The 27,416-nt window shown below is 41.9% G+C and overlaps 1 protein-coding gene across 1 annotated transcript in view; it reads left to right on the top strand.

The window, feature by feature from the left end:
• CDC42BPG (CDC42 binding protein kinase gamma) overlaps positions 1–27,416 on the top strand; it is a 144,347-nt gene that overhangs the window by 75,115 nt on the left and 41,816 nt on the right. Inside the window, exons 4-17 of the mRNA XM_044270780.1 lie at positions 2,936–3,031; positions 3,192–3,340; positions 4,556–4,649; positions 4,838–5,038; positions 5,652–5,900; positions 7,973–8,052; positions 9,566–9,654; positions 22,292–22,396; positions 23,251–23,348; positions 23,465–23,707; positions 24,124–24,225; positions 24,725–24,993; positions 25,271–25,376; positions 25,496–25,620. Coding sequence (XP_044126715.1) covers positions 2,936–3,031; positions 3,192–3,340; positions 4,556–4,649; positions 4,838–5,038; positions 5,652–5,900; positions 7,973–8,052; positions 9,566–9,654; positions 22,292–22,396; positions 23,251–23,348; positions 23,465–23,707; positions 24,124–24,225; positions 24,725–24,993; positions 25,271–25,376; positions 25,496–25,620 — 2,006 coding nt within the window. The remainder of the gene's footprint in view (positions 1–2,935; positions 3,032–3,191; positions 3,341–4,555; positions 4,650–4,837; positions 5,039–5,651; positions 5,901–7,972; positions 8,053–9,565; positions 9,655–22,291; positions 22,397–23,250; positions 23,349–23,464; positions 23,708–24,123; positions 24,226–24,724; positions 24,994–25,270; positions 25,377–25,495; positions 25,621–27,416) is intronic.

Here is a 27,416-nt window from a genome sequence, read left to right as displayed (position 1 = left end):
GGGAGTCGTAGTTTTACCATAGCTGGTGTGCCGGAGATTAGCCATCACAGTCATGGGTGGAAATTCAGAGTTCTGTTGTAATGACCCGGGGGCTTAGGCACCAAGCTTTTTCAGTAAATTGTTAGGCTGCAGTAGATCAATAACGGTGTTGTCTTTTCCACTGTTGCCTGTTGATATTGACCACTAGTTTTCAACCTTTTTTAGGCCTCATGCACATGATCGTTCTGGTCCGCATCCGAGCCGCAGTTTTTGCTGCTCTGGTGCGGACCCATTCACTTCAATGGGGCCGCAAAAGATGCGGACAGCACTCTGTGTGCTCTCCGCATCCGTTGCTCCGTGGCCCCGCAAAAAAAAAAAACATGTACTATCATTGTCCGTTTTGCGGAAGAATAGGCATTTCTCCAATCGTCCGCCTGTTCCGTTCCGTAAATTGTGGAAGGCACACGGGCGGCTTCCATGTTTTGCGGATTGCCAAAAAATGGAACGGTCATGTGCATGAGGCCTTTTCCTGAAGGAACCCCTGACAAAAAAAATGTTCTCCTCCTGGGGAACACTTACAACTGTACCATTCTGGGGAATGCCTGACCTGGTTCCAAGGAACACTAGGGGTCATTCATGTAGGCACATTAGTTATGAATAGAAATGGATAAGGGTGTACCCTGATGACTGCTTTGTGCCCTTGGAGAGAGCTCTTGAGCTGTAGTTCCAGTAAAAGGGGTATTCCCATCTTGGACATTGGGGATATGCCCCCAATGCCTGCTAGGTGTGGATCCCACCTCTGGGACCCGCACCTATACTTAGAACAAAGCCTGCAAAGTGTCAGAGGGTGCACTGCGCATGTCTGGCTGTCCACCATTCTTTTCTACAGGACTGACGAAAATAGCTGAGTGCAGCCATCACTTCATTCACTTCTTAATGGCTTACGGAAACAGCCAAACCAGTGCTTGGCAGTCTCGTAGAAATGAATGTAGGGCTGCTGTGCATGCGCAGTGCGTTCTACTGCACTTTGCAGGCTCCGTTCTAAGTCTAGGTGCGGGTCCCAGAGGCGAGACATTGGGGGCATATCCCAGGGATATGCCCCCAGTGTCCAAAATGGGAATACCCCTTTAAGGTTGTTCCAGTGGGAGGTGCAGACTTGCATAGGGATCTCCTTCTCCATAGTCATCTCTACAAGAAACTGTTAAGAAGGTAAAAGCAGGTGGGTTATATGTCTGGACCTCCTAAATATCACATCTACAAATTTGTATTGTGAGAGAAGACGCCGATGAACATTTTTCAAACCAGCACCTGGATCTGAATACTTTGTAATTGCATGTACTTAAAAATTTGGTATATTCCCTGAGTTATTTAATAAAATCTATGGGGCACATTTATTAAGATTTTTTTAGACGCCGGTCTTAATAAACCCCTAAGCTGGTGGTGGATCCACCAAAGTTATGCCTCTTCATAACTTCAGCGGATCCTCTGCCGGTTCGAAATGTTGCCCCGCAATCTGTGCCTGAAATACGCCTAATTTGGGTGTATTTCAGATTGATAAATGACCCCCTGTATGTATAGTGCCATCTGTTTGTTCCTATCCTCATTTCTCTGTCCACCTCTGAGGTGGTCGCATATGCTCTTTTTCCATCTTTTAACTGACACTAGCCCAGTTTACTGCTAGAAGTTACAGGGAAAGAGCTGCAGTAGGAAGGACAGGCCCCTGAGAAAGTTGCCCCCCCCCCCCCCCGAGCTGCAGCGTATAGGACGTGGCCCCTGAGCTGCAGCATATAGGACGTGGCCCCTGACAAAGTACACCCCCCCCCCCCACTGAGCTGCAGCATATAGGAAATGGTCCCTGAGCTGCAGCATATAGGACGTGGCCCCTGAGCTGCAGCATATAGGACGTGGCCCCTGAGCTGTCAGATTAAAATAAATCTTAGATGGCAATTGGAGCAATGAATGGGGAGATCTCTGAACCCATGTGAGGTACAGGGCTGTTTCTAGCTTTTGTTAGAAAGAGATTCTCATGTACTATATTATTATGACTACTTTTAATTTCTTACATTAATCATGGGATAACCCCTTTGATAAGGCAAAGCATGGACCATTAAGGCTGTGTTCACATTTGGACTGTGTTGTCTAATTATAACAGAAGCACAATGTTGTGACAGATCCTTTTGTGGAAGTCCACCAGCAGGGACTGACTGACCTCACTAACCACCACGGAATCTGCAATGAAAGCTCTTATAGGGGTTATCCTGGAAATGATAATGATGACCTGTCCACAGAATAGGTCATTATCACATTAGTGGGGGTCTGAGTCCCCCCCACCCCTTTCCAATCAGCTGTTTTAGGGATGCACTGCGGTCTCCCAGCAGCTTACCAAGGACTGCACCGTACATTATAGCTCCTGTGCAGTAGGCTAGCTCCTGTGCTTGGTATTGCAGCTCACCTCTATTCAGTTCATGTGACTGATGTACGGTGACTTCACATGGTCTAGGAAGAGGCCGCGGCACTTGCGTAGTGCCCGACCTCCTCTAACAGCTGGTCTTGGGGGTCCTGGGTGTAGGACCGCAGCAGATCTGATATTGATGACCTATCCTAAGTATAGGTGATCAATATTTTTTTTTCCAGGATAACCCCTTTAATCCTCTGTGTTCACATCTGCATTGAGTGTTCTGTTTATAGCGGAAGCTACAACACTGTACAAGGAGATCTATTTAAGCAGTTCTGTATTGGTGGTGTATACTCTAAGGCTGTATTCACACTGTAAAGATGCATGACCCATTCACAAGCACTGACAATCTGTACCCAGATTTATCAAAATCCTCAGTGTGTGAACGTGGCCCAAGTTAGTCTGTTAGGTGACTCTTTATTAAAACTCTTTTTATTCTTTACTGTGATAAATTGCAGATTTTTCAGGTTGTAAATATTGAATATTTGTATCTCCCCCCAGACTGCTTGTTTTCGGGAAGAAAGAGACGTTTTGGTGAAAGCAGACACACTGTGGATCCCCACCTTGCATTATGCATTTCATGATGAAAACTACTTGGTAAGACCTGTATATTTTAGAAAGCTTTGTATACCGCCGTTACCTTTTGTAACTTGTTTTTGGCTGTGAGCACATAGAGAACAGAATCGGATACAACTACAGTGTATGTTTGCCAGTTGGCACTAACGTGTCCTGATCTAGAATTACATTTTATTTTCAGTACCTGGTGATGGACTACTATGTTGGAGGAGATCTATTGACTTTGCTTAGCAAGTTTGAGGACCGACTATCAGAGGAAATGGCTCGATTTTACGTGGCTGAAATGGTATTAGCGATAGATTCAGTACATCAACTGAAGTATGTTCACAGGTAAGACCCGCTGTCTGACGCCCTGGCCAGGATGTACTAATGTGTTTGTACCAAAACTCTGTCTAAAAAGTGGAGCAATTTCGTACATCTAGGGTTTCAAAAAAAGTTTTTTTTCCTGACATGCTCAACAAGGGGCTGAGGCTTAGTGGAAAAGGGGCAGAGCTTGGTGGGAAACGGGATGGGCCTTTTACACCAATTTTCTTTTTTTCTTTATCTGATTTTGGTATGGCATCAGAGAAAAGTGTCTATCCCGGCACCAGATTTATCATCCATCCAGAGCCTCTGTGATAAATCTGGTGCAGGTCTACACAGCCTGTCTAGGTTTACACAATTTTTAGGATTAAAATCAATGTAATTTTAATAAAACATACTTTATTAGTTTGTCAATGTTTAAAAGCAGAAATTGAATCCACAACCATTGGTAAAACAAGAATGTGAGGGACTACTGGTGACTGTTAATACAGAACAGGTCCACAATAGGTCCTCTTACGAAGCATTTTGGCCATCGCTACCATTTGGCTTATAGGTATTTGTCTTAGGTTCTGAGCCATACTTAATGTATGCTGATTATTTTTTTCCTTATGGACATCTTTTTAATGTAGCCTTAACTTTAAAGGACTTTGGATACGGTTTGTCTGGAAAAATCTAGTTATTGTGGTGCGCCTATTGTGGACCTGTTATGTATTAACTGTCAGCAGTAGTCCCTTACATTCTTGTTTTACCAGTGGTTTGTTTCTTTAGGCATTGCTGAACTAATAAAGTATATTTTTATTGTTATATTGAGGTTTATGTTTTTATTGGGTAAGAACATGCTTATCTATATAGGCATTGTTATGGAATTTGGGTGACCCATATAGGTCAGGTTGTTTTTGGAGTTTGGTTTTTTAGGATTAGTAAATCTGGGTCCCTGATCGAATACAGACTTCGCACTAAGTGTACTCCATATCTATAGTACCATGAATCTGTTGAGATTATTATTTTTTTTGTTTGACCATCATAGTTGGGATCTAAACTATGAAATATTATTTAGCTATTTACAATGAATTTGTTTGAGTTAACACATTTGGTCACACTCATCTTAAAGGGTTTATGATATGCAACACTGAAGTTACTGAAACTCTCTAGATGTCTCCAGAAGTTGTAATGGATGACACCAAGCACATATGTCCTTTTTTTAATTTTTTTTATATAATGTTCTATGTTTTATCCCCACAGAGATATAAAACCAGATAATATTCTCATTGACCTGAAAGGCCACATACGACTTGCTGACTTTGGGTCTTGTTTGAGAATGCGTCCTGACGGAATGGTAATTATTTGGACTGTAGCTATTATGGCCAAAGACATTGACAATTCATATAGCGATGTATTATGTATAAAGACCAATAGAAATGATTATAAATATCATTTGTTTGCCATTCTTATTTTAATAAAATAAAAATTCTGTGCAAAATCCTGGTTCCTAAAGAAAGTCCTTTTTTTGGATTTTTCTTCCAGGTGGAGTCCTCAGTTGCTGTTGGCACCCCAGATTACATTTCACCCGAAATTCTCCAAGCCATGGAAGATGGCAAGGGCAAGTATGGGACAGAGTGTGACTGGTGGTCGCTTGGAGTCTCCATGTATGAAATTCTTTTCGGAGAAACTCCTTTCTATGCGGAATCCCTTGTAGAGACTTATGGAAAAATAATGAATCATGAGGTAAAGTAAATATTCATACTGTCTTCTCATGTACTGATGAAGTATTTTTACTCACTTTTATCTTACAATCACAGTTCTCCCAGAATCCGGGCTTTTAATACACATATATTGTTCAGCACAAATAGCGTCTTATGGTGTTTTTACTGTATGTCATAATGTAAAGACAGCATGTGTATATAGCTTCCAGACATTGAAACAGTTTCCTTTTTGCATTGTTGTTTCTAGTGATTTGCACTGTAATTTATAGTCCTAAAAGCGTGGCTATCTACAAGTATAGACTGCAGCACTAGACAGTACCAAACGAGAAATGAACCTCATTAGCTCACGAGATCTCCATCGGCAAACTCCTTCTACAACAGGGTTTTCTGTTTACGTTGGCATAGGGCAGTTTTGTTAGCAAATCTGGCATGCCACTCCAAAAGCCGGACTTTTTTTTTTTTTTTTTTTTTTTTTTTTTTTTTTTTATATAGATTTTCAGAAAAACCATCATAGGGAAAGAAACCTTTCCATGACAGACTCCATGGATGCCTTTCTTTTTTGTATGTTTATTCTCGTGGGTATTCTATGTTTTCCCCTTAAACTACTTGTATAATTGTTTGTACTGTTGGTGCAGGAACATCTGCAGTTTCCGTCTGACATAACAGATGTATCTGACAATGCAAAGGATCTCATCAAGCGCCTTATATGCAGACAAAAAAATCGACTCGGAAGAGGTGGTATTGAGGACTTTAAAAAACATCCATTCTTTAGTGGAATAGACTGGGATAACATTCATAAAGCTATTCCACCTTACATCCCAGAGGTGGACAGTCCAGCAGACACCTCCAATTTTGATGTGGATGATGAGTCTTTGAAAACTTCGGTAGGTATTGGGTAATAATTCAAAGCGTAACCCCACTTAATGTTGGAAAAATCTCATGTAACTACACAGTTAACCACAAAATCCATCTTTCACATGGACACATGAGATGTGTTTCCCCCCCCCCCCCCTATGTTTTATGATAGGAGTTGATTTACGGTTAATGTTTACTGTAAATACATTTCACATACATACCGTATTTTTCACCCTATAAGACACAACTAGGTTTTAGAGGAAGAAAATAAAAAAAACATATTTTTCATCATACCTCAGATTAGATCCCCAATCAGACCTCCGATCAGATCCACAATGTTAATTAGACCCCAGCTCAGACATACATAGTAACATAGTTTATAAGGCTGAAAAAATACATCTGTCCATCCAGTTCAGCCTGTTATCCTGCAAGTTTATCCCGAGGATGGCAAAAACACCCATGAGGTGGAAACCAATTTTTCCTAATCGGGCCATTAGAATAACTCCCTGGATCAAGGACCCTTCTCCAGAAATCTAGTACCTATGATATTATAACACTCCAGAAATACATCCAGGCCCCTCTTGAACTCTTTTAGTGAATTCCCCATCACCACCTCCTCTGGCAGAGGGTTCCATAGTCTCACTGCTCTTACCGTAAAGAATCTTCTTCCTTCCATGTTTGTGTAGGAACCCTCTTTCCTCTTGGATATAGAGGATGTCCCCTTGTCACGTTCACAGTCCAAGGTATAAATAGATGATGGGAGAGATCTCTGTACTGACTCCTGATATATTTATACATAGTTATTAGATTTCCGCTTCAGTCTTTTTTATTTTTATTTTCTAATCTAAATGACCCTAATTTTGATCTTTCTGGGTTCTGTAGTCCACCCATTCCAGTTATTAATTTAGTTGCCCTCATCTCAACCCTCTCTAACTCTGTCTGTCTTGTTCACAGGAGTCCATAATTGTATTAAGTGTTTGTTCTGACCCCCAATCAGACCTCCAATGTTAGACCCCAGCTGAGACCTCTGATCAGACCCTTAATGTTAATTAGACGCCAGCTCAGACCCCCAATCAGACTTCAGGTGAGACCCCCAATGTTAGTTAGACCAAGCTCAGGCCCCCAGTGTTAATCAGACCTCATATCTGACAAAAAAAAATCGATCTTTTGCTGTGCTGTGACCTGATTATTGCACAGCTTGAGGTCACAGAGCGTGCCGACGTCCTCATGCTGTGAGCAGGTCACAGCACAGCTTGTGGTGTTTGCAAAAGACTATTAGGAAGCGGCGAGTACAGACCCAGCACAGGATGCTCTGTATTCACCACTCCCTGGTCCTACCACTGACCTTTTTTTCCCCACTTTTGGGGCAAAAAATATGGTATACATGTAAACCGTATTCATAAAGTTGGTTTTCTGTTAGGTTTCCTATTTTTTACTTAACCTGTTCCAGACTGTCAATAGACTTTATACATTCACATTACTGAGCATCTGCAGAGATGGCAGCTGAGAAGGCAAAGACAATTTTTACCATATTCTACCTTTTTAGAAGGCAGATAAATTTTTCCCATCCCTGCTCTCCACATTGCTGTATACACATCATTCAATGATCTCTGTGTTTGAAGATCAGAAAGTAGCCATGAGATGGGTGACTGCAAGAGCTGCTGGGTCTTGGCAAAGGAGGCTGTATTCACCCTCTAACTGGAGATAATATGGCAGCTCCAATTACAGGAGAAATGCCCCCAAATGCCTTGTATGACTTTCTGAGGGCACAATGTGTAATAAAAAATGGGCACCACTAGTCCACACTGCAGCTTCTAGCCCGGCAGCCGTAAACTATACATTCCCTATATAAAAATGACCACACCAATAAATGTACTAGCATTATTCCGAGGTAAATAAATACAAGCAAACTAGTAAAATAAATATGGCCCAAAAATTAAGCACCATGTAATACAGAAAAAAACTTTTTTTTTATTGTTTAAATTGCCAAACAAAAAACATTTTGTCTTACAAATCTGAATGTACTAAAAACTAAAATGTGTCTGGTCATGAATTGGAATAAATGGCCTGGTCTTTTAATTTGTGGAATGTTTATTTCTAGGAAACATTGCCTCCAAATATTCTTAATGGTTTTTCAGCGCATCTCCTTCCATTTGTGGGATTTACATTTACATCCAACTGGTATGTGTGTTTAAAGTCTCATCAACTTCTACTGATTAGATCTTGAAGTAAAGATCTTTTCTATAGATCTGCTATTTTTCTTGTTAGTCTGTATTTAGTGCTTTGTATTTATAGTAGTAGTCTTTTGTGGAGTGGCTCAATAATGTCTTAATAACTTTGTGTTAATTAATACATGACGCCTTGCTATGTTAGACACCTATTGGTTGGTTAACTTTACATTGAAATGTTGCAATTTGGTGCGCACTTTGAAATTTCAATCATGCCCCCTTCCAGGTATGCTATGCTTTATTCCTAGAAGCTATGGGCCCTTGGCCAGTATGGAACAAAGTGTTTTACATGCCAGTCCTAATCTTGTCCCCTCCTTGCATCAGATGTGACAAAATTATTAAATTAGATGTCCCAATCAGTCGCCTCCTTCATAAATTCGGATTAATACTGTACAGAGATTAGTCTCCGTACAGTATTAGAATGTATGTGCTCCGATGAGCATTAGTTAGTTTTTGTAAAGACGCGTGTAACTTCGTTGAATAACTGATTTTTAAAGCGGACTATGCTGAATAACTTCAGTCATTTGATTTTTTAAGTGGAAAAGCACTTTAAAACTTGAAACCAAACTCTGCTTCCGTTCCGACTGATACTTTGGTACCAAAGCCAAGTTCTGTTTTTAATTTTCAAAGTGCTTTTCCACTTTTAAAAATCAGTTACTGAAGTTATTCAGCAAAATCCCGCGCGACTTTGTGAATAACTAACTTTGGTTCATCGGAGCCCATACATTCTGATACTGTACGGAGATGCATCAATTAATCCGAAGTTATGAAAGATGTGACTTTGAATGTAACATCTGAAGCTCGCTTTGCTTATCTCAAATTATAATAAATGTGACGGGCCGCCTACGCCAACCCCACACCACTTGCTACATTAATAAATGGTGAGCAGTGCCTAAAACCCCCAGAAAGTTGCTAAATTTTGCACATCTACAGTGTGCACCGCACTTTGCGACTTTCTGGTTCCAATTTTCTAGGGGATAATACATTTCTCCCATAATGAATGTGGTGCAAGGCATGTTCGTCAGTTTTTTTGGCACAAATTGAGACAGAATTCTTGTCCATTTAGCTTAGTAAATCCTCCTATTGACTTTTGTGAAGAAGTCACCGCATACTGATCGTAAGGGGTGTGATCTGAAGAGCTAAGCATTCTGTGCTTTATAGGGTTTTAATACTGCATGTATGCAAGGTTCACTAAATGTACTATAAAGGTAGTTATAATGATGGTTGGATGACGCTCTGTTAATAGATTACCTCTACATTATTTTGTTCGATCTTTAACCTCTGTGCTGCCAGGCTTCTCTTATATTCAGTGCCCAATAGCAGTCTGCTGTGATATTTTCAATGGCAATAAATAGAAACTTTAGTGTAGAAGTCTAATATGAATGAGGCAATAAGTATAACAATGCTTTTTATTTCCTTCTGATTTATTTCTTGTGAAATTATAACTCTTTATATTATAAATGCAGCCCGTTATCAGACAAAGGCACCCTCATTAACTGCGTGGTCAATAATGGTATGGAAACTAGACCAGCGCAAGAAAAAGGAGCCATTCAAGGTAAGGCTCTACAGAGACCTCTTGTATTATGAACATGGGATACATTTATTATTATTTTTTTCATTTCTTATAACAACCTCAATGCTTTTCCACCTATAAATATGTCGAGCTGCAGTCCACTTAGCTCTGTCAGTGAGATTCTTGCTATTTTGATTTCAATTTACAATGATCATGGGATAATCCATTTGAGCCAAAACACAGAGGAAGTGTTAAGAGGCCATGGGAATATAAGCAACTGCAGACATCAGGACCTGTAATATTAAAATCCAGAAAACCCCTTTAATATTGATGACCACTTTCAGGATTGGTCATTAAAATCAGACCGACACCCCTGCCGATCAGCTGGTTGAAGAGAAGACCATGATCCGTGGGAGCGCAGCCTTCTCTTAATTGTTTACCTACTCGCCGTTGACATCACAGTGGTGAGCAGTAGAGTTGAGCGGACACCTGGATGTACGGGTTCGGCTGAACTTCACAAAAAAGTTCGAGTTCAGGACAGGAACTTGAACCTGAACCCCATTGAAGTCAATGGGGTCCCGAACTTTGGAGCACTAAAATGGCTCTAAAAAAAGTCATGGAAAGGGCTAGAGGGCTGCAAATGGCAGCAAAATGTGGTTAAGAGCATGGCAAGTGCTCTGCAAACAAATGTGGATAGGGAAATGACTTCAAATAACACTAAATACGTAAAAATGAAAAATAATAATCTTGATCTAGGAGGAGGAGGTCCATATGGAGTAGGAGGTTAAGGAGGCGGTGGAGGAGGAGGTAGCCAACACTGGTTACTGTTTTTTTTAATCTTTTATTTGTATTTTTTTGTTTTGTTCAAATTTGGGTAGAAAAAGTAAATGGACTGATCCCTTATTGGGGATCAAAGGGAATAAAACTTAACATTCAATGGTAATAAGATTAGAATAAATGGCACAAAAATTAGACAAGCCCGGATGGGCCAAAAACAATTGCACGACAATACACCAGTGTAAAGAATGGAACGTTCTCACCCGGATAGTTGATAGACGGACAGGTCTGTATGGACGGAGCCTGGTTGGTGATGCCTCAGGGGAGAAGTCCGGTTCTTGGAGGGTGGTGGTCACTGGAGAGCGTGCATTAAGGATGGTACCGAAATTTGCTAGATGGTAGGCAAGGTCTGGAAAATTAGTCCCTAGTGTGTCCCTAATAGAAGGGGGAGGGGGCTAGTAGACCCTACCTACCTATACGGAGTGCTTGCTCCGCAAGGAGCGACCCCGTCTGGATACCTAACCCTGGTACGGGCCGGTGTCCCTAATATGCCCTATAGGTGTCCTGACGTGTCACGTTTCAGTTGGAAAAACTCATCAGGGGACGTAAAAAATACAGGGTGACAGGCAAAGTAGCACCTGAAAAATGAGCAATACTAGTAGCCAGACGGGCTAGAAGGGCTGGCTACAAGTATAAGAGCTAAGTCATTAAGCCAAGACAATGGCTAATAGACACTAAAGAATGGTCCAGTGGGGCCTATTCAAGCTCGGGGTACGGTGGCCAGGCCAGTGGGACCGGACAACAAAAAATCCTAACAGCAGGACCGCAAGTGCTGGCAAGCCAGTGGGCTGTCTGGGCACATATAAGAAGCGCTTTAAAGCGTAGTGCGGTCGCTGTGGGGCCCAAGTCAAGAGGTATAGAGTCAGGGGCTGTCGGCACTGCTTACCTAGAAAGCGCCGTTTATAAAAGGAAGAGCGCAGCGCGCTCATGACCAAGGCACGCCCCCCATAGTCACGTGGAGACCAGGAAGGCTAGGTCACGTGAGCAGGTGTCCTGTGTGCCGTGGAACGCAGCGTCAAGCGGCGCGTGCGTTCCAAATGCCGCCACAGGGTAGACCCCAGAGCATTGGGAAATATAAAAAATAAAACAAAGAGAAAGTGCTCTGGAGTACAACAATGGCTGGGTGGGGTCGGTATACATGCCTATTCTGCACAAGATACGGACAAGTCCTGTGGGATCCCTGCCTGGTTCATTTTAATGAACGTGAGCTTGCCCACATTAGCTGTGGACAGGCGGCTGCGCTTGTCTGTGATAACCCCCTCCTGCCGTTCAGACAATACACTGGCTGCAGGGCAGGCCAGCACCTCTAAGGCGTAAAGGGCAAGCTCAGGCCATGTGCCCAATTTGGAGACCCAGAAGTTGAAGGGGGCAGACCCATCAGTCAGTACGTGTAGGCGTGTGCACACATGATGCTCAACCATGTCGCACGTCCCGTGACGGCCTTGATTCAATTGGATATCTTCCATATCAACTTTCAATGTTTTATGCGCCTACCATGGTGATCACGTGTAATGGGGAATCAGGGTTCCAGGCAGGAGAGGGAGCATGAGAAAGGGATACCACATCCAAGGGAGGTCAATGGATGAAATGAAATGTGATTGAGTGGAAATTTGGGACAAATTGTTGAAGCAGAAGCTTCCAAGTAAAGGAGGGGGCGCGGGGCAATTACCCACTCCCGACTCGGGGAGGTAGTGACGATAAATAACAGTACAGGACTCTTAAGATGTCCTGTTATTGTTATGATTAATAAAAAGTTACAGGGAATGTCACTGGGGTATTTTGGATTTGGAAACGTTAGACAGGAGAGGCCCTGCTGCCGCTTTGTTGACTCTAGATAACTTCTGCCTGATAGCACGTCCCCGTGACGTCCACGATCCAATTGGATATCTTCCCTATCAACTTTAAATGTTCTTTTATGCGCCTACCATGGTGATCACTGGTAGCGGAGAATCGGGGTTCCATGCTGGAGAGGTAGCGTGAGGAAGGGATACAACATCCAAGGGAGGTCAATGGCTGAAATGTGCTCAAGCGGAAATGTTCGACAAGTTATTAAAGCGGAAGGATCGAATGAAAGGAGGGGGCATTGCGTCAATTAAATGACGAATTTTATAAATTTAAGTCTCTGTCACCTATGCAGAGCAGGGGTTTTTCATCGGCAAAAATGGGTTAATGTCACCCACCAATGGAACAGACTATTAAAAAAAAAAAAATTCGGCCTCTTTAAACTATGCAGAGCAGGGGTTTATTCATGGCAAAAATTGTAAAATGTCACCCAAGAATGTAACAGATGCTTTTGCACCCTGCTCCCTCTTTTGCTGTGCTGGGTGCCTCTGTGCGACCACCGCCTCTTCCTCCGAACTAGACAGGTCACTCGCATGACCTTGATTTCCATGTGGGGTCGAGTACCTCATCATCCTCCACATAATCTTCCACCCACTCTTTACCCCTGCCCTCCTTGTCGGTCTGCAGACTGCAGAAAGCAGCAGCAGTTGGCACCTGTGTTTTGTCATCAGAGACGTGCTGCGGTGGTCTTCCTGTGTCCTCCTCCTGAAACATAAGTGGTTGGGCATCAGTGCACTCAATCTCTCCCACTTCTGGGGCAGGGCTAGGTGGATGGCCCACGGAAACCCTGCCAGCAGAGTCATCAAAAAGCATAAGAGACTGCTGCATGACTTGGGGCTCAGACTGCTTGGCTGATTTGCAAGGGGGTGAGGTGAAAGACAGATGGCCATGGGCTGCAGGTGCCAACTGTGGTCTTTCAGCAGGAGACTGGGTGGGAGACAATGTGAAGGAACTGGAGGCACTTTCAGCAACCCAATCTACTATCGCCTGTACTTGTTCTGGCCTCACCATTTGTAGAGCTGCATTAGGGCTGCCCAAATAACGCTTAAGGTTCTGTCGCCTACTCACACCTGAGGAAGGGGTTTCACTTGTGCGTGTAGCTGGCACAGATCTACCACGTCCTCTCCCTGCAACAGGAGCTCCACCAACACCAGCAGCACCACGACCGGGGCCACGTCCCTTATTTGACGCTCATTCTTTGCGTTCACCCACCAAACTAACAGATGGTTTATGTCAGGCAACAATGTAACTGCCAATAGTCAACAATTAAGTTCACGGACAGGCAGTGCCGGTGTCATAAAGAGGAAAACTTTCTTGAGGTCACACAACAGTGTGAGAGGCGAATTTTATACAATTACTTCAAGGTCACAAACATTTTTCATTTGTCAACCAACAATATAACTGCAGTATTTAAAGCTTGTATTGAACTATCAGAAATGCAGCAAAGGCCTCAAATGTAGGGTCTTGCACAAAATAGGTGTTTTTTGAAAACCAGAATATAACAGCAGTATTTAACGCTTGTATTTTTCGGTCACAAATGCAAAGGCCGCAAATGTAGTGTCTTGAACAAAATGGGTGCTTTTTTTCAAACCACAATATAACTGCAGTGTTTAACGCTTGTATTGGACTGTCACAAATGCAGTGCAGGGCGCAAATGTACTTTTTAGCAAAAAAAAAAATTTGTCCCTACAGAATCTAACAGATGGATTTACTTGGATTGTACTTTACAAAAAAAAATGTGAATGTCACCCCCTGGGTCCCTGAACTCACAGAACGATTCCCTATATTATTTTGCCTTTCCCTGGCACATATGCAGTGCAGGTGCACTTAAAAAATGGGTATATGTTGCCCACTGAACTAAAAGAACAGGGCTAAATTATTGTCCCTGGCACATATGCTGTGCTGGTGCACTGAACTTGCACAAAATGGCCGCCGACGCCCACCTTACTAGCAGACGGATAAAAGTTTTTTTTCTGTGTCACTGGGCTCAGGGCAGGGTAAAAAAAATTTGCACTGCACCCACAAAACAAAATTGCAGTAGATCGCAGAGTTAACAAGTTCTGATTCTGAAATCTGAACAGATTCTTTCCTATTCTCTCCCTCACAGCAGCAGCATCCTCTCCCTACACTAGTAAGAGCAGAGTGACGTGCGGCGCTACGTGACTCCAGCTTATACAGGCTGGGTCACATGCTGCACTGGCCAATCACAGCCATGCCATTAGTAGGCATGGCTGTGATGGCTTCTAAGGGCACACAAGTTAAACGTTTGTCGATTGGCTGCTTTGCAGGCTTTCAAAAAGTGCCATTTAATCGCTGAACACCGAACCCGAACTTTTACTGAAAAGTTCGGGTTTGGAGTCCAAAAATCCTAAAGTTTGGTATAAACCCGAACTTTACAGTTCGGGTTCACTCAACCCTAGTGAGCAGGTGTAATTACAAGCCGTCCTATTCACCTCTATTGGATGGCTCATTTCTATACACTTGAATTGGAAGGAGCCGTCTCATTAAAGTGAATGGGACGCTTGTAATTACCTGCTCTCAATCAACGACGCAGCAGCAAGCAGGTGTAAACTATGTAGAGCCTTCCCTTCCAGGGGCGAATTAAGTGCACTATAGGCCCGGGGCTGTCTACCCAACTCGGGCCCCTCCTTTCATTTTAAGGTTAAGTTTTTTTTGGTTTTTTTTGTGTGTGTGAAGAGGCTGCAGTGCTTCGTGAGCGCCACAGTCTCTTCCTAGGCCATATGACATCATCACATTCATCGGTCACATGGCCTGGGTGCAGCTCTGTCCCATCTGAATGATTGGGGCTGAGCTGCAATACCAAGCACAGTGCTATCAAATGGACAGCGCTGTGCTTTGTAAGGAGAGAAGAGGCTGCGGCGCTCACTGGAACATCGCGCTCTTTTCAAACAGCTGATTGGTGGGGGTGCCAGGAGTCAGACCCCCACCATCTCATAACTCTGAGTACAGATATCATAGATGTTACCTGCAGTCCTATGTAACACCCCACATAACACAGTGAACTATTGTGTTATGTGGGGTGTTACATAAGACTGCATGGAACATCTACTACATTATCTGCACATAGAAAGTTATCACTGTTATCTGGGCTGTTACATAGGACTGCGGGTGACAAATTTAACATTTTAGTTGCCAAATTTAAAATACATATGATTATAATAAAAGACTTGGAGGAGAAGATGAGAGGCAGGTCACAGTAGTGAGTTATCTCTTCTTATAGGGGAATACAGCACCACATAACTGTTACATCCAGTGACTTCTCCTGTCATGTAGATCTCCTCTTTCCTCTTCTCCTCCGTTTGACCCAGACCGCCATGACAAATTCTTTCAGCCGCATCTCATCTCTACAGAGTTTGTTACACAGACACGTTAGAGTCCTCATAATTGGGGTAATTTATCAAACTGGTGTAAAGTAGAACTGGCTTGGGTGCCCATAGCAACCAATCAGATTCCACCTTTCATTTTCCAGAGGAGCTGTCAAAAATAAAAGGTGGAATCTGGTTGCTGTGGGCAACTAAGCCAGTTCTACTTTACACCAGTTTGATAAATTGTTCCTATAGTGTCTACAGCAGTTATAATATCCCCTAGAGCAGTGATGGAACCTTTTAGAGACAGTGCCCAAACTGCAACCCTACCACCCACTTATTTATTGCGAAGTGCCAAGACTGCAATGGCAATGAATGCCAATAAAGTATATCTTCCATGTACTTTATCATTTAGCTATAATATCCTGCCTACACTTAATGTGCTGCCTGTGCTGTTCATAGTACGCCCTGCGCTGATGAATGGCAGGAAAAGTCTAAGGCATATTGGTACACCATAGACTTTTTCCAGGGTGCGAATGCCCACAGAGAGGGCTCTGAGTGCCGCCTCTGGCACCCGTGCCATAGGTTTGCCACCACTGCCCTAGAGTGCCCCCAGTAATAACACCCTATATTTTGCTTCAGGTAATAATGCCTGTATAGTGTCCCCAAAAATAATGTTCCCTAATTGTAATGCCCCCACACTGCCCCCACAAAGTAATTTGCCCCCCACACTGCTCCCATCAAGTAATAACCCCCAAACTGCCCCCCATTGAGTAATTTGAGACGCTTTCTTCTGTGATCTCCACCCCTTACAGGTGGAGTAACTCTTTCCACTCCTTGAACTATTAACGCCACTGTATCACCCTCATGGGTTGTAGCAAAATGTAAGCTAGCTGCAGAAACTTTACGGGTCTTGTAGTGCGGCATGTCTGAAATGTTTATGCACTCAATTCTTTATCTGATTAGTTGTGCCGCCCACATATTGCAGTGAGCAAATTTTGCATGTAATTACATAGATGGCAAATTTTGTGTTGCAATTTATGTAAGATTTAGTCTCATAGCTTTTATCATTGGCCGTGGACTCAAAGGTCTTGTTCACACTCATGTGGTCGCAGCAAGTACACCTCGTACGGCCACATTTATAGCTACCTTTATGAGTGAGTCGCATGGGTTTGGTAGATGTTGTTTAACTATTTTGCAGATTTCCCTATATTCCTCACTATATTTTGTAGCGAAGGTCGTTGTTTTATGGGGAAAACAAGAGTTTTACGATCCAAAGATAATGCCCAGTTTTTAGCTCCCTGCATTTTTTTGTGTAGCATAGGATCTCTTACGGAGTCTGCTAACAATATATTCGGTCTCCTTTTAAAAAAGTATCTGTATTGGAACAATTGCGTCTATCATTTCCCCATTTTGGGTATATTTTGAATTACATGTAGAGGGTGACACGAAGTAGCCAGAAGAATAGTATTACCTGTTGTGTCTTTTCCGTCAGTGTATGTACAAACTCTAGATCCTATTATATCACCCTTTAGACACAAATCCCAAAAAATAATAAACAACGAATCATGATGCAAACAGAATGATAAAGACTCAATGCATTGATTTAAATACAGAGCAAACGATGGTATGTCCGCCACATCGCCTGACCAAACAAATAGCAGGTCATCAACGTAGCGTCCATACCAATGAATGTTCTGAAAAAAAGTGTGTGAGTCGGTGAAAAGAAAGTATCTCTCCTACCATGCCATAAATATATTGGCTATGGAGGGAGAGAACCTAGCCCCCATCGACTCACCTGAAACCTGCAAATAAAAATGGTCATTAAACATAAAGAAATTATGTTTGAGCAGGAAATCCACCACTTCTGTGATAAATTCCTGAAGTACAGGCGTATAGTCACTGTAGGTTGTGAGGAACCATTGTAAAGCCACTAGCGCAAGATTATGTGGTATATTTGTGTACAAAGACACCACATCAGCCGTAATCCATATATAATTGCTACACCATTTGAAATCCGCAAAGGATTGCAAGACCGATCTGGTGTCTTTCAAATAGCCAGGGATTAAGGGGATCAAAGGCTGAAGAAGAGTCCACACATTCAGAAAGCCTCCCCGAGTATGAGACGATTCCAGCTAGAATTGGCCTCATAGGAGGTGGATATATCCCCTTATGGACTTTGGGCAAGGAATGGAGTTTTGAAATGATGGGGTGCTCCACATATATATAATCCACCTCCTTTTTGCTCAAAATGCCTAACTCAAGGTACTTTCACACTAGTGTTATTCTTTTCCGACATTAAGTTCCGTCACAGGGGCTCAATACCTGAAAAGAACTGATCAGTTTTATCCTAATGCATTCTGAATGGAGAGCAATCCGTTCAGGATGTCCTCAGTTCAGTCTTTTTGCCTTTTCAGGACTGAGATAATATCGCAGCATGCTACGGTTTTATCTCCGTCCAAAATCCCGGAACACTTGCCGGAATGCCAGATCTGGCATTTTTTCCCATTGAAATGCATTAATGCTGGATATGGCCCCGAGTGTTCAGGCAAAACAGATCTGGCATTGCGGTCTGCGCATGCTCAGACCGCAAAAAAAGTGGAAAAAAATAAATGCCGGATCCGTTTTTCTGGATGACACGGAGAGATGGATCCGGCATTTCAATGCATTTGTCATACAGTTCAGGTTTCTGATCAGTCTGACAAATGCCATCAGTTTTCATACGATTTGACTAATCCTCTGCCGCAAGTGTGAAAGTACCCTCAGAACCTTTTGATAAGATCTTATTTTGGAACTGGGGGAGAGGGTTGCAGCTCAAAGGAATATAAGTAGTTAAATCATCCAAAATCTTTTGAACTTGCATCTTGTGGTGATGGACAATTTTATTTACAACTGCTCCCCCTTTGTCCGCTTCCTTTATAACCAGATCAGACCTCCTCATTAGTTCCTGTAGTGCACTGAACTCTTTGGAAGACATATTTTTTTCTTTGTTCATTTTTATTTTTATCTGTGCAAGCTAACCCCATCTGCATGTTCTCTAATTTAACTCATGTAATGTAATAAACATAAATCCTTTTCTATCAAATCCTGGAAGCGGTCCAGAGCAGGAAACCTAGACTGTACGGGATAAAAATCCCTGTTCCAAAATAAGATATTTCAGATCTTATCAAAAGGTTCTGAGTTAAGCATTTGAGCAAAAAAAGGGGGATTATATATATGTGGAGCACCCCATCATTTCTATTTTTGATTCCTTGCCCAAAGTCCATAAGGGGGTATTTCCACCCCATATGAGACAAATTGTGGCCCGAAATGGCTCATACTCAGAGAGGCTTTCTGAATGTGTGGACTCTTCTTTAGCCTTTGATCCCCTTAATCCCTGGCTATTTGAAAGACACCAGATCGGTCTTCAAATCCTTTGCTGATTTCAGATGGTGTAGCAATTATATATGGATTACGGCTGATGTGGTGTCTTTGTACACAAATATACCACATAATCTTGTGCTAGTGGCTTTACAATGGTTCCTCAAAACTTAGGGACTATACGACTGTACTTCAGGAATTTATCACAGAAGTGGAGGCTTTCCGGCTCAAACATAATTTCTTTATGTTTAATGACCGTTTTTATTTGCAGGTTTTAGGTGTGTTGATGGGGGCTAGGTTCTCTCCCTCCATAGCCAATATATTTATGGCATGGTGGTAGAGATTCTTTCTTTTCATCGACTTACACACTTTTTTTTTAAGGACATTCGTTGGTATGGACGCTACATCAATGACCTGCTTTTTGTTTGGTCAGGCGATGTGGCGGACATACCATCGTTTGCTCTGTATTAAATCAATGCATTGAGTCTTTATCATTCTGTTTGCATCATGATTCATTGTTTGTTAAATTTGGGGATTTGTGTCTGAAGGGTGATATAACTAGAGTTTGTACATCCACTTACGGAAAAGACACAATAGGTAATACTATTCTGGCTGCTTCGTGTCACCCTCTACATGAAATTTGAAATATACCCAAAGGGGAAATGATAAGAGCTAGACGCAATTGTTCCAATTCAGATACTTTTTTAAAGGAGACAGAAGATATTGTTAGCAGACTCCGTAAGAGATCCTATGCTACACAAAAAATTGCAGGGAGCTAAAAACTGGGCATTATCTTTTGGATCGTAAAACTCTTGTTTTCCCCATAAAACAACAATCACATAAAAAGAAAAATTGTGTAAATAAGTCCAAACATAATACAATGACCTTCGCTACAAAATATAGTGAGGAATATAGGGAAATCTGCAAAATAGTCAAACATCTCCCGGTACTTAGTTACGATAAAGAATGGACGGGATTGGTAACAGGAGGTATTAGATGTGCGGCTCGCAAAGCTCCTACTCTGGGGCAGATGATCATTCCTAGCATGTTTCGGGACTGACCAAATACCAAACCCATGTGGCTCACATGTAAAGGTAGCTATAAATGTGGCCGTACAAGGTGTACTTGCTGCGACCACCTGTGAACAAGACCTTTCAATCCACAGCCAATGGCAAAAGCTATGAGATTAAATCTTGCATAAAGTGCAACACAAAATTTGCCATCTATGTAATTACATGCAGAATTTGCTCACTGCAATATGTGGGCTGCACAACTAATCAGACAAAGACTCGAGTGCATAAACACTACAAGACCTGTAAAGTTTCTGCAGCTAGCTTACATTTTGGTACAATCCATGAGGATGATAAGGCGGCGTTAATAGTTCAAGGCGTGGAAAGAGTTACTCCCCCTGTAAGGGGTGGAGATCACAGAAGAAAGCTTCTCAATAGAGAAATGTTCTGGAGGTTTGAACTAGGAACCTGCTTTTCTACCGGTTTAAATAAAAAATAAAAAACATGACTTGATCCTGCAATATCACTGACAAATTATTTGCAGCAAGTAGAGTTTTTATTTTGACAGATATATCTTTGGTGTTTTTAATGCGAATTTTCGGTTCACTGTTTATTAACTTTTGTACTTTGAAGATCACGTGATGTTGTAATCCCTAGGGATTGGTGTGACAGGGGTATATAGGAAGTGGAAAGTTTTTGTAATGTTTGTCAGGAGTAAGGACCGGCATAACGTGGTCCGAAACGCGTAGACCGTTACCCTTGCATCTGTTTGGGTTTTTATACCACATGAAATAAAGGACGACTTGTTATATGGAGCTGGATCTTGCACCTTTTTCTTCAGGCAGTAGATGATGATCCAGAAATCCATATCAGGTTGTCTTGTGTATAATAAAATAAAATATCAGCACAGACATATGCAGTAGGCACAGTTCTGAAGTATTTTAGCAGAATAGGCTTTCCCAAAGGCTGTCTATAGAAGGCGACTATTATGCATGGCAGCAGCACACTCTAAGTCCTCTCTTTTTCTTGATCACTAACAGAAATGAGACCAGCCCATTACCCGGCAACTAACACTAAGAATCTAAAAATTGCGAGAACTGTTTCCTACCCATACATAGCTTTTTTGAATACACTGTGTATAGCAAAGTTACATTAACCACTTGTATCGCAGATCTTCGGGGGCAATTTTTATAGAATTTTATTCATTTTGGGCTAAAAATCATTTTCTCCATGGGTCTTCGTGACAGAAGTGCTAAATATATTTTTAATAAAGGGTTAACTGTCTAGCTGTGTGAATGGTACTTTCACTTTGTGCTGGTCATCTAATAACCCGTATCTCTAAATTACTAGTAGCTCAAAAACATTTATTTAACCCACATTCTTATCAGTAAGATAAGAACTGAGCTATAATGAGGTCAGAAATCAGAGGTAAGGAGCTGTCAGATGAGCTTCCTGACAGAACAGGGTAAAAACACAGATTGTGCTACTAGAGAATCTCAAAGCTGTACAGAGAAAAGGGCAAAAATAATTTAATAAAGCCCAATTAAGAAAGATGATTTTTTTTTAGCTTTAGGCTACTTTCACACTTGCGTTCAGAGCAGATCCGTCTGGTGTCTGCACAGATGGATCCGCTCCTATAATGCAGACGATGGGATCCGTTCAGAACGGATCCGTCTGCATTATATTTTAGAAAAAATTCTAAGTGTGAAAGTAGCCGCAGACGGATCCGTCCAGACTTTACATTGAAAGTCAATGGGGGACGGATCCGTTTGAAATTGAGCCATATTGTGTCAACTTCAAACGGATCCGTCCCCATTGACTTACATTGTAAGTCTGGACGGATCCGTTTGCCTCCACACGGCCAGGCGGACACCTGAACGCTGCAAGCAGCGTTCGGGTGTCCGCCTGCTGAGCGGAGCGGAGGACAAACGGTGCCAGACTGATGCATTCTGAGAGGATCCGCATCCACTCAGAATGCATTGGGTCCGTACGGATGCGTTCGGGGCCGCTTGTGAGAGCCTTCAAACGGAACTCACAAGCGGAGCCCCGAACGCAAGTGTGAAAGTAGCCTAAAATGAGTAAAATTATAAAAATTAAATGCCTCCCTCCAAAGGTGTACATAGCCTTTAACCCTTTCAGTAAACATTCTAACAACTTTACCAGTAAACCATTGCATTATAGTATTGACCCTTTAGCAGTAAATGGTAGGAATATTGTATTAGCCCTTTAGCATTGAACCAGCAGGTCACTGCAAAGGCTATAGCAACTGTTGAGTCTTCAGAATTATCATATTTTGTATTGCAGCTGCCATGCAGAATTCTCATGTTTCAAATTCTGAGACCCCTACTAAAGATCGTGAGATCCGGAGTCTAAAGACAGAGATGGAAATTCTCCAGAAGAAGTTAGCAGGTGTGTGAATTGACTAGTAAGATCTATGAATTTTCCATTATGTTTGAGCCCTCAAATTTTTTTTGTATTAAATATATTTTTAATTCTTATTTTCTGTGATACTTTTTATCATTATGATATCTTATTTGTTGTTATACACTGCACTTTTTACACACCTTTTTAGCATCATTACATATTTCTATTCTAATAGCAAATGGATGTAGTATAATTAAATGGTCACTTTATTATATTGCACATACATTTGGGTACAGTAATGTTTTTTAAATTACAGTTTTCCCTTTTAACTGTGGCTGCCATAACAGCAAGCACATGTGGACCAACCCATTGTTTAAAGACATAAATGGGCAATATTCACTTAAAGCGTCTAACAGGTTTCTGGTGGCATCATTTTAAATAAAAATCAGGTTGGAGTGAATATTTGGACTGTCTGCTCAGCCAATCATTGTCCACAGCGGTGACCCACCTCAGCCAGTGAATGTCTGAGCTTGGCAGTGCATGTTTGTTTCTGGCATGCCCACAGAAATTATAAATCTGAATTATGTGCTGTAACACTGAATAACAAAAAATGTTGGGAGGCTTGTAGCCTGTAGAGATGAGTAGTAGCTCCCGGGTCAGAGCAGCATCATTTACTGTACTTGTGGTACAGGAAAACTGTTCTTAGCCCCCTCTTAGCATTCACTTCAGTGCATGGCAAGCAGATAATGTCGTGCTAGTATGGGACCTCTCTCAGTTGATATATGGAAAGTTGTGAGAAGGATGAACAAACTAGAGTGGTGATGTCTAGAAACAAAGTCTAGGGCTGGCAAGCCATTACCACTCATGAACAAAAGGTAATTCACTAGTTTACTCCACAGAAAAATCCACAGAACAGGAGACCATATCAGGATCACAGGTTCAGTCCTTGGAGAAACAGATCCGAACGCTCAAACAAGATAAAGATCGATATACCAAGGTAATTACTGAAGAATGAATTCAGTTTCATGGCCTAGTGTTGTAGGTCTTGACGAGGTGGCACATATGTGGATTACATATGTGACTTCATCCAGTGCTCTTCTTTTTCATTAAAAGGATCTCGCTGAACTGTTGGAACAGTTAAAGTCTCAAGGAGAAGAACTGAGGATGGCTTTTGAGAAGCAAAGAAAAACTCAGGATGAACTGCGTTTAATGGAGGACAAGTGTGAAGGACTAAGTACTCAAAACAGTAGATTGTCTCGTAGACTAAAAGATAAAGAAGATGAGGCAGAGGCAGCAGCAGAGAAAGTGAGGACCCTAAGAAAGGACCTTCATAAAGCAGAGGCCAGTAGAAGGGAGGTAGGGACGTATGCTTTATTAATAATGTTGTCCATGAAATACATATGCATCTTTCTTAGACAGAAGCTCTTTTTGAACTAGTGTGTTATTTCTCATGCCTTTTTAAATCTATTTTGTATTAAAGGGGGTTATCAGACTCTAACAAATGCTCCCCCATACGCCGGGTCCCTCACACTAATTCTACTTATCTGGCTCTCCACTTCCTGCGCTGCTCCTGGTTTTTCCCTGTTTTCATTCATGCACGGGGAGAAGCAGCGGCAGTGTGGAGAGCCAGGTAAGTAGAACCAGTGTGAGGGGCCCGGCATATGAGGGAGTATTTGTTAGTGTCTGATAACCCCTCTAAAGTCTTTTATTGATGTAGACGACAGATCTTGTTTTATTCATATTATATAATTACTATAAATTTGTTTTTCTAGGCAGAATCACTAGTGGAGGATCTGACCACAGAAGTGGCAAGACAGAAGAAGTTTGTAGAGAGAAGTAAAGCACAAGCATCGGAAGACCTAGAAAGAGCGAAGGTAATAATTATGACATAAGCTTATGAAGAACATCTGCAAATTGACACTGACCAAATTATTGTGACTTTTAGTGTCCTCTTTCAATGACAGCAGGGGCATAACTACCACTATAGCAGCCATAGCTAGTCTCTGCCAGAACAGCCTGCCCGAGTTCTCAGGATCCGGCATAGCTGGATAGTGCTGAATGCTCGCTGGACCCCATTGACTGTAATGGGATGCAGCAGGTAATTGGCCGATCCAATTGCTAGGAATTCAGCCAGACAAAAAGTGTTGCATGCAGCAAATTGTGTCCGCCTTTACAGATTTAGGCCTCATGTGCGCATCAGTGTGCATTTTTGCTAATTATATTCATGCTCATGGGAAGGGGGACATTCAAAGGTCTGCTAAAGGCCCCAGCCTTTCCTAGTTACACCCCTGTATGACAGATACAGTGTGCCCCTTTTTAGAGTGTTTTGAAAAGTACAAATACCCATAGTTGTGAAATTCTGTCAACCTACAGGTACAACAGACTGTTGCGTCTCCTGTCATCAGTGGCTCACTTCATATTTATGAGATGACCCAGCAGAGAACAGAACTTGAAAGACGGATCCAACAGCTGGAGAAAGAACTTTCTCAAATGAGAGGAGAATTTTCACAAAGGGAGGCAGAACATGCCAACGAGAACAAATTGCTCCGTAGAGAACTTGGAGAGAAGGAGGAGGAACTGATGTCATTTAAACATGAATTAGAAAGAGTGCAGGAGACCATTGGCAAAACAAGAGATGATAGGTGAATATTATAATTGTACCGTCTGTGCTTAAGCTTAACTGATTTATGAAATTATTTTGTCTCCAGCGTCCTATGTATAATTTGTAATATTTATCTTCATTCTTAGTCTGTTTGTGCATTTTGGATGCTTGTACATAGCATTTTATTCATATGATGGGGAACTTAGATTGTTAACCCCAATTGGGGACAGTGTGATGCTAATGTTTGTAAAGTGCTGCGGAATATGTCAGTGCTATGTAATTGAGTATAATAACAATAATAATATTCCTCCACATAGTGCTCGTACACAAGAGGAGGAGCTTCATAATATTCAAAAGGCAAATGAACGGGAGAAGAATCAGCTTAAGGAAGAGAACAGAAAACTTCAGGAAGACATGGCTAGGGTGAGAGATTCTGTCGTTGGAACCTCAATTATGTTCTGTCATTGATCATGAATGAGATTAGACTTTGGTTACTGCTGTCAATTTGTAAGATGATTTAAAGTACTGTATTCTTTCTTTAGTTAAAGACTATATCAGAAAAGGTGTCAACTTCTCAAAAACAACTGGAAGAAGAAGTCCGATTATTGGAAGATAAGAAAGAGACATTGGCTAATTGGGAAGCCCAGATAACAGACATTTTGCAATGGTGGGTTATCTTCTTCCTTTCCAGTATACAGCAAAATCTCTCCAGAATTCCACTTCTTTGAGAAGAACATATCCTAACTAGAATAGATTTTTCTATATGGCAGATTTTCAGTTCTCCTATATGCGGTGTATATTGTTTTGCTTTTTCTTTAAGATGACCACCCATCTAAAAGAGCATTTTTACAGACGTTTTGAGTGGTCAGCACAAAGTGATTTCAATGTCCTTAAACAGGTGTTTATGTTCAATTGTTTGCTAAAAATATTTTGCTAGTTAGTTTAAAGTACGTAAAGTACTTGAAATTAAATGACATCTGGCAGCAGATTTTTACCTATGAGACTGGCTGACCTGTTACATGTGGACAGCTGAAGGCGTCTGTGTTGGTCCCATGTTCATATGTGCCCACATTGCTGAAAAATGTTTTAATATATGCAAATAAAGCTCTAGGAGCAACAGGGGCATTGCCGTTACTCCTAGAGGCTCAACTCTCTCCAACTGCTGCACCCTCTCCACTTTGATTGACAAATCCAGGAAGTGTAGTCATTATCACACTAGGCCCTTTCAAAGTGGAGCGGGCGCAGCAGTTGAAGAGAAAGCAGATTCTCTAGGTGCAACAGCTTATTGGCATATATTAAAACAAAACATTTCTGAGCAGTACCGGTTCATATGAACATGGTACCAGCACAGGTGCCACAGTTAGATCCCATTTAAATCCGGCAGCTCCTGATTTCCCCTTGGAGGACTGGAGCCCTCCATTGTGTCCCACCTAAGCATACCCGCTTGCAACCTCAATGAATAAATCGGTGTCCTTAGTCATTTCAGTCTATGAAAAGTGCCAAATTGCCAGGCTGTCTAAATCTATTTGGATGGAGTTGGAAGGAATTGTGAGTGACTCACCTGGAGTCAATATTTTAGAGGGAACTACACGTTATTAAATCTGAATTTCATCAGACCATTGAACAAGTTGATGATCTGGAGATAGGCCAGAGTGCTTTAGTCTGATTTGGACTCCACATAAGCTATTTTACTACAAAATATGTGTAATGCCACTTATACATCAAATGATAGATGATGCTGTTAACAAGACAAGGCTCTTTAACCCCAAAATATGGGATTTACCTGACCTGACAGGATCCTGACCTTTTTTAAGTTCTCTGAAAACCCTTATTTCCTTCATTCTTGGGGCTCCCTCCCAACTAATCCTGTATGTTTGTCCACAGCTGTAAGACTGGCCAGGACTTACTCTATAGGGGTTTTCTGATACTTTGATATTGATAAAGATGACCTATCCTCAGAATAGGTCATTGGTATCGGATTGGTAGGGAGCTGCACAGTGGATGGAGCCTTTGGTTTCCGGCTTCTTCCAGTGTACAGTATCATTTCCAGCAGCTACATGAAACAGTTCATCAGGGAAGGGGGGTGCCAGGTGTCAAACTTCCATGGTTCTAATGTCCTGAAGATAGGTCACCATTAGCTGAGCCCTGGAAAACCCCTTTAATATAGCAGATAGAGTTGCTCTCCGACAGGACATATGCTCCACAAGTCCTCTTTTATCAGGAAACTCAATCACAAGTTCTCCCAATGGACTTTGTGCCAGAGAGCGACTCTTAAGGCTCTTCTTCATGTGCTCCAGGCGAAGGGCATCCAGTATTGTTTGGGTTTCCCCTTCTTATTGTGGATTACAACGTAGCATCACAGATCAACAGCTGACGAACTGGACTTCTTACAAAAATTTAGTCTGGAGAATATTCCACTACCTGAGTGGACCTTGTATGATTCTTATGGACACTTCTCGTCCT

Source organism: Bufo gargarizans, chromosome 10 (assembly GCF_014858855.1).
Source record: "Bufo gargarizans isolate SCDJY-AF-19 chromosome 10, ASM1485885v1, whole genome shotgun sequence".
NCBI classification, from domain to species: Eukaryota; Metazoa; Chordata; class Amphibia; order Anura; family Bufonidae; genus Bufo; species Bufo gargarizans.
The sequence above is the reverse complement of the archived record's forward strand: the minus strand, read 5'-3'. Positions and strand labels throughout refer to the sequence as shown.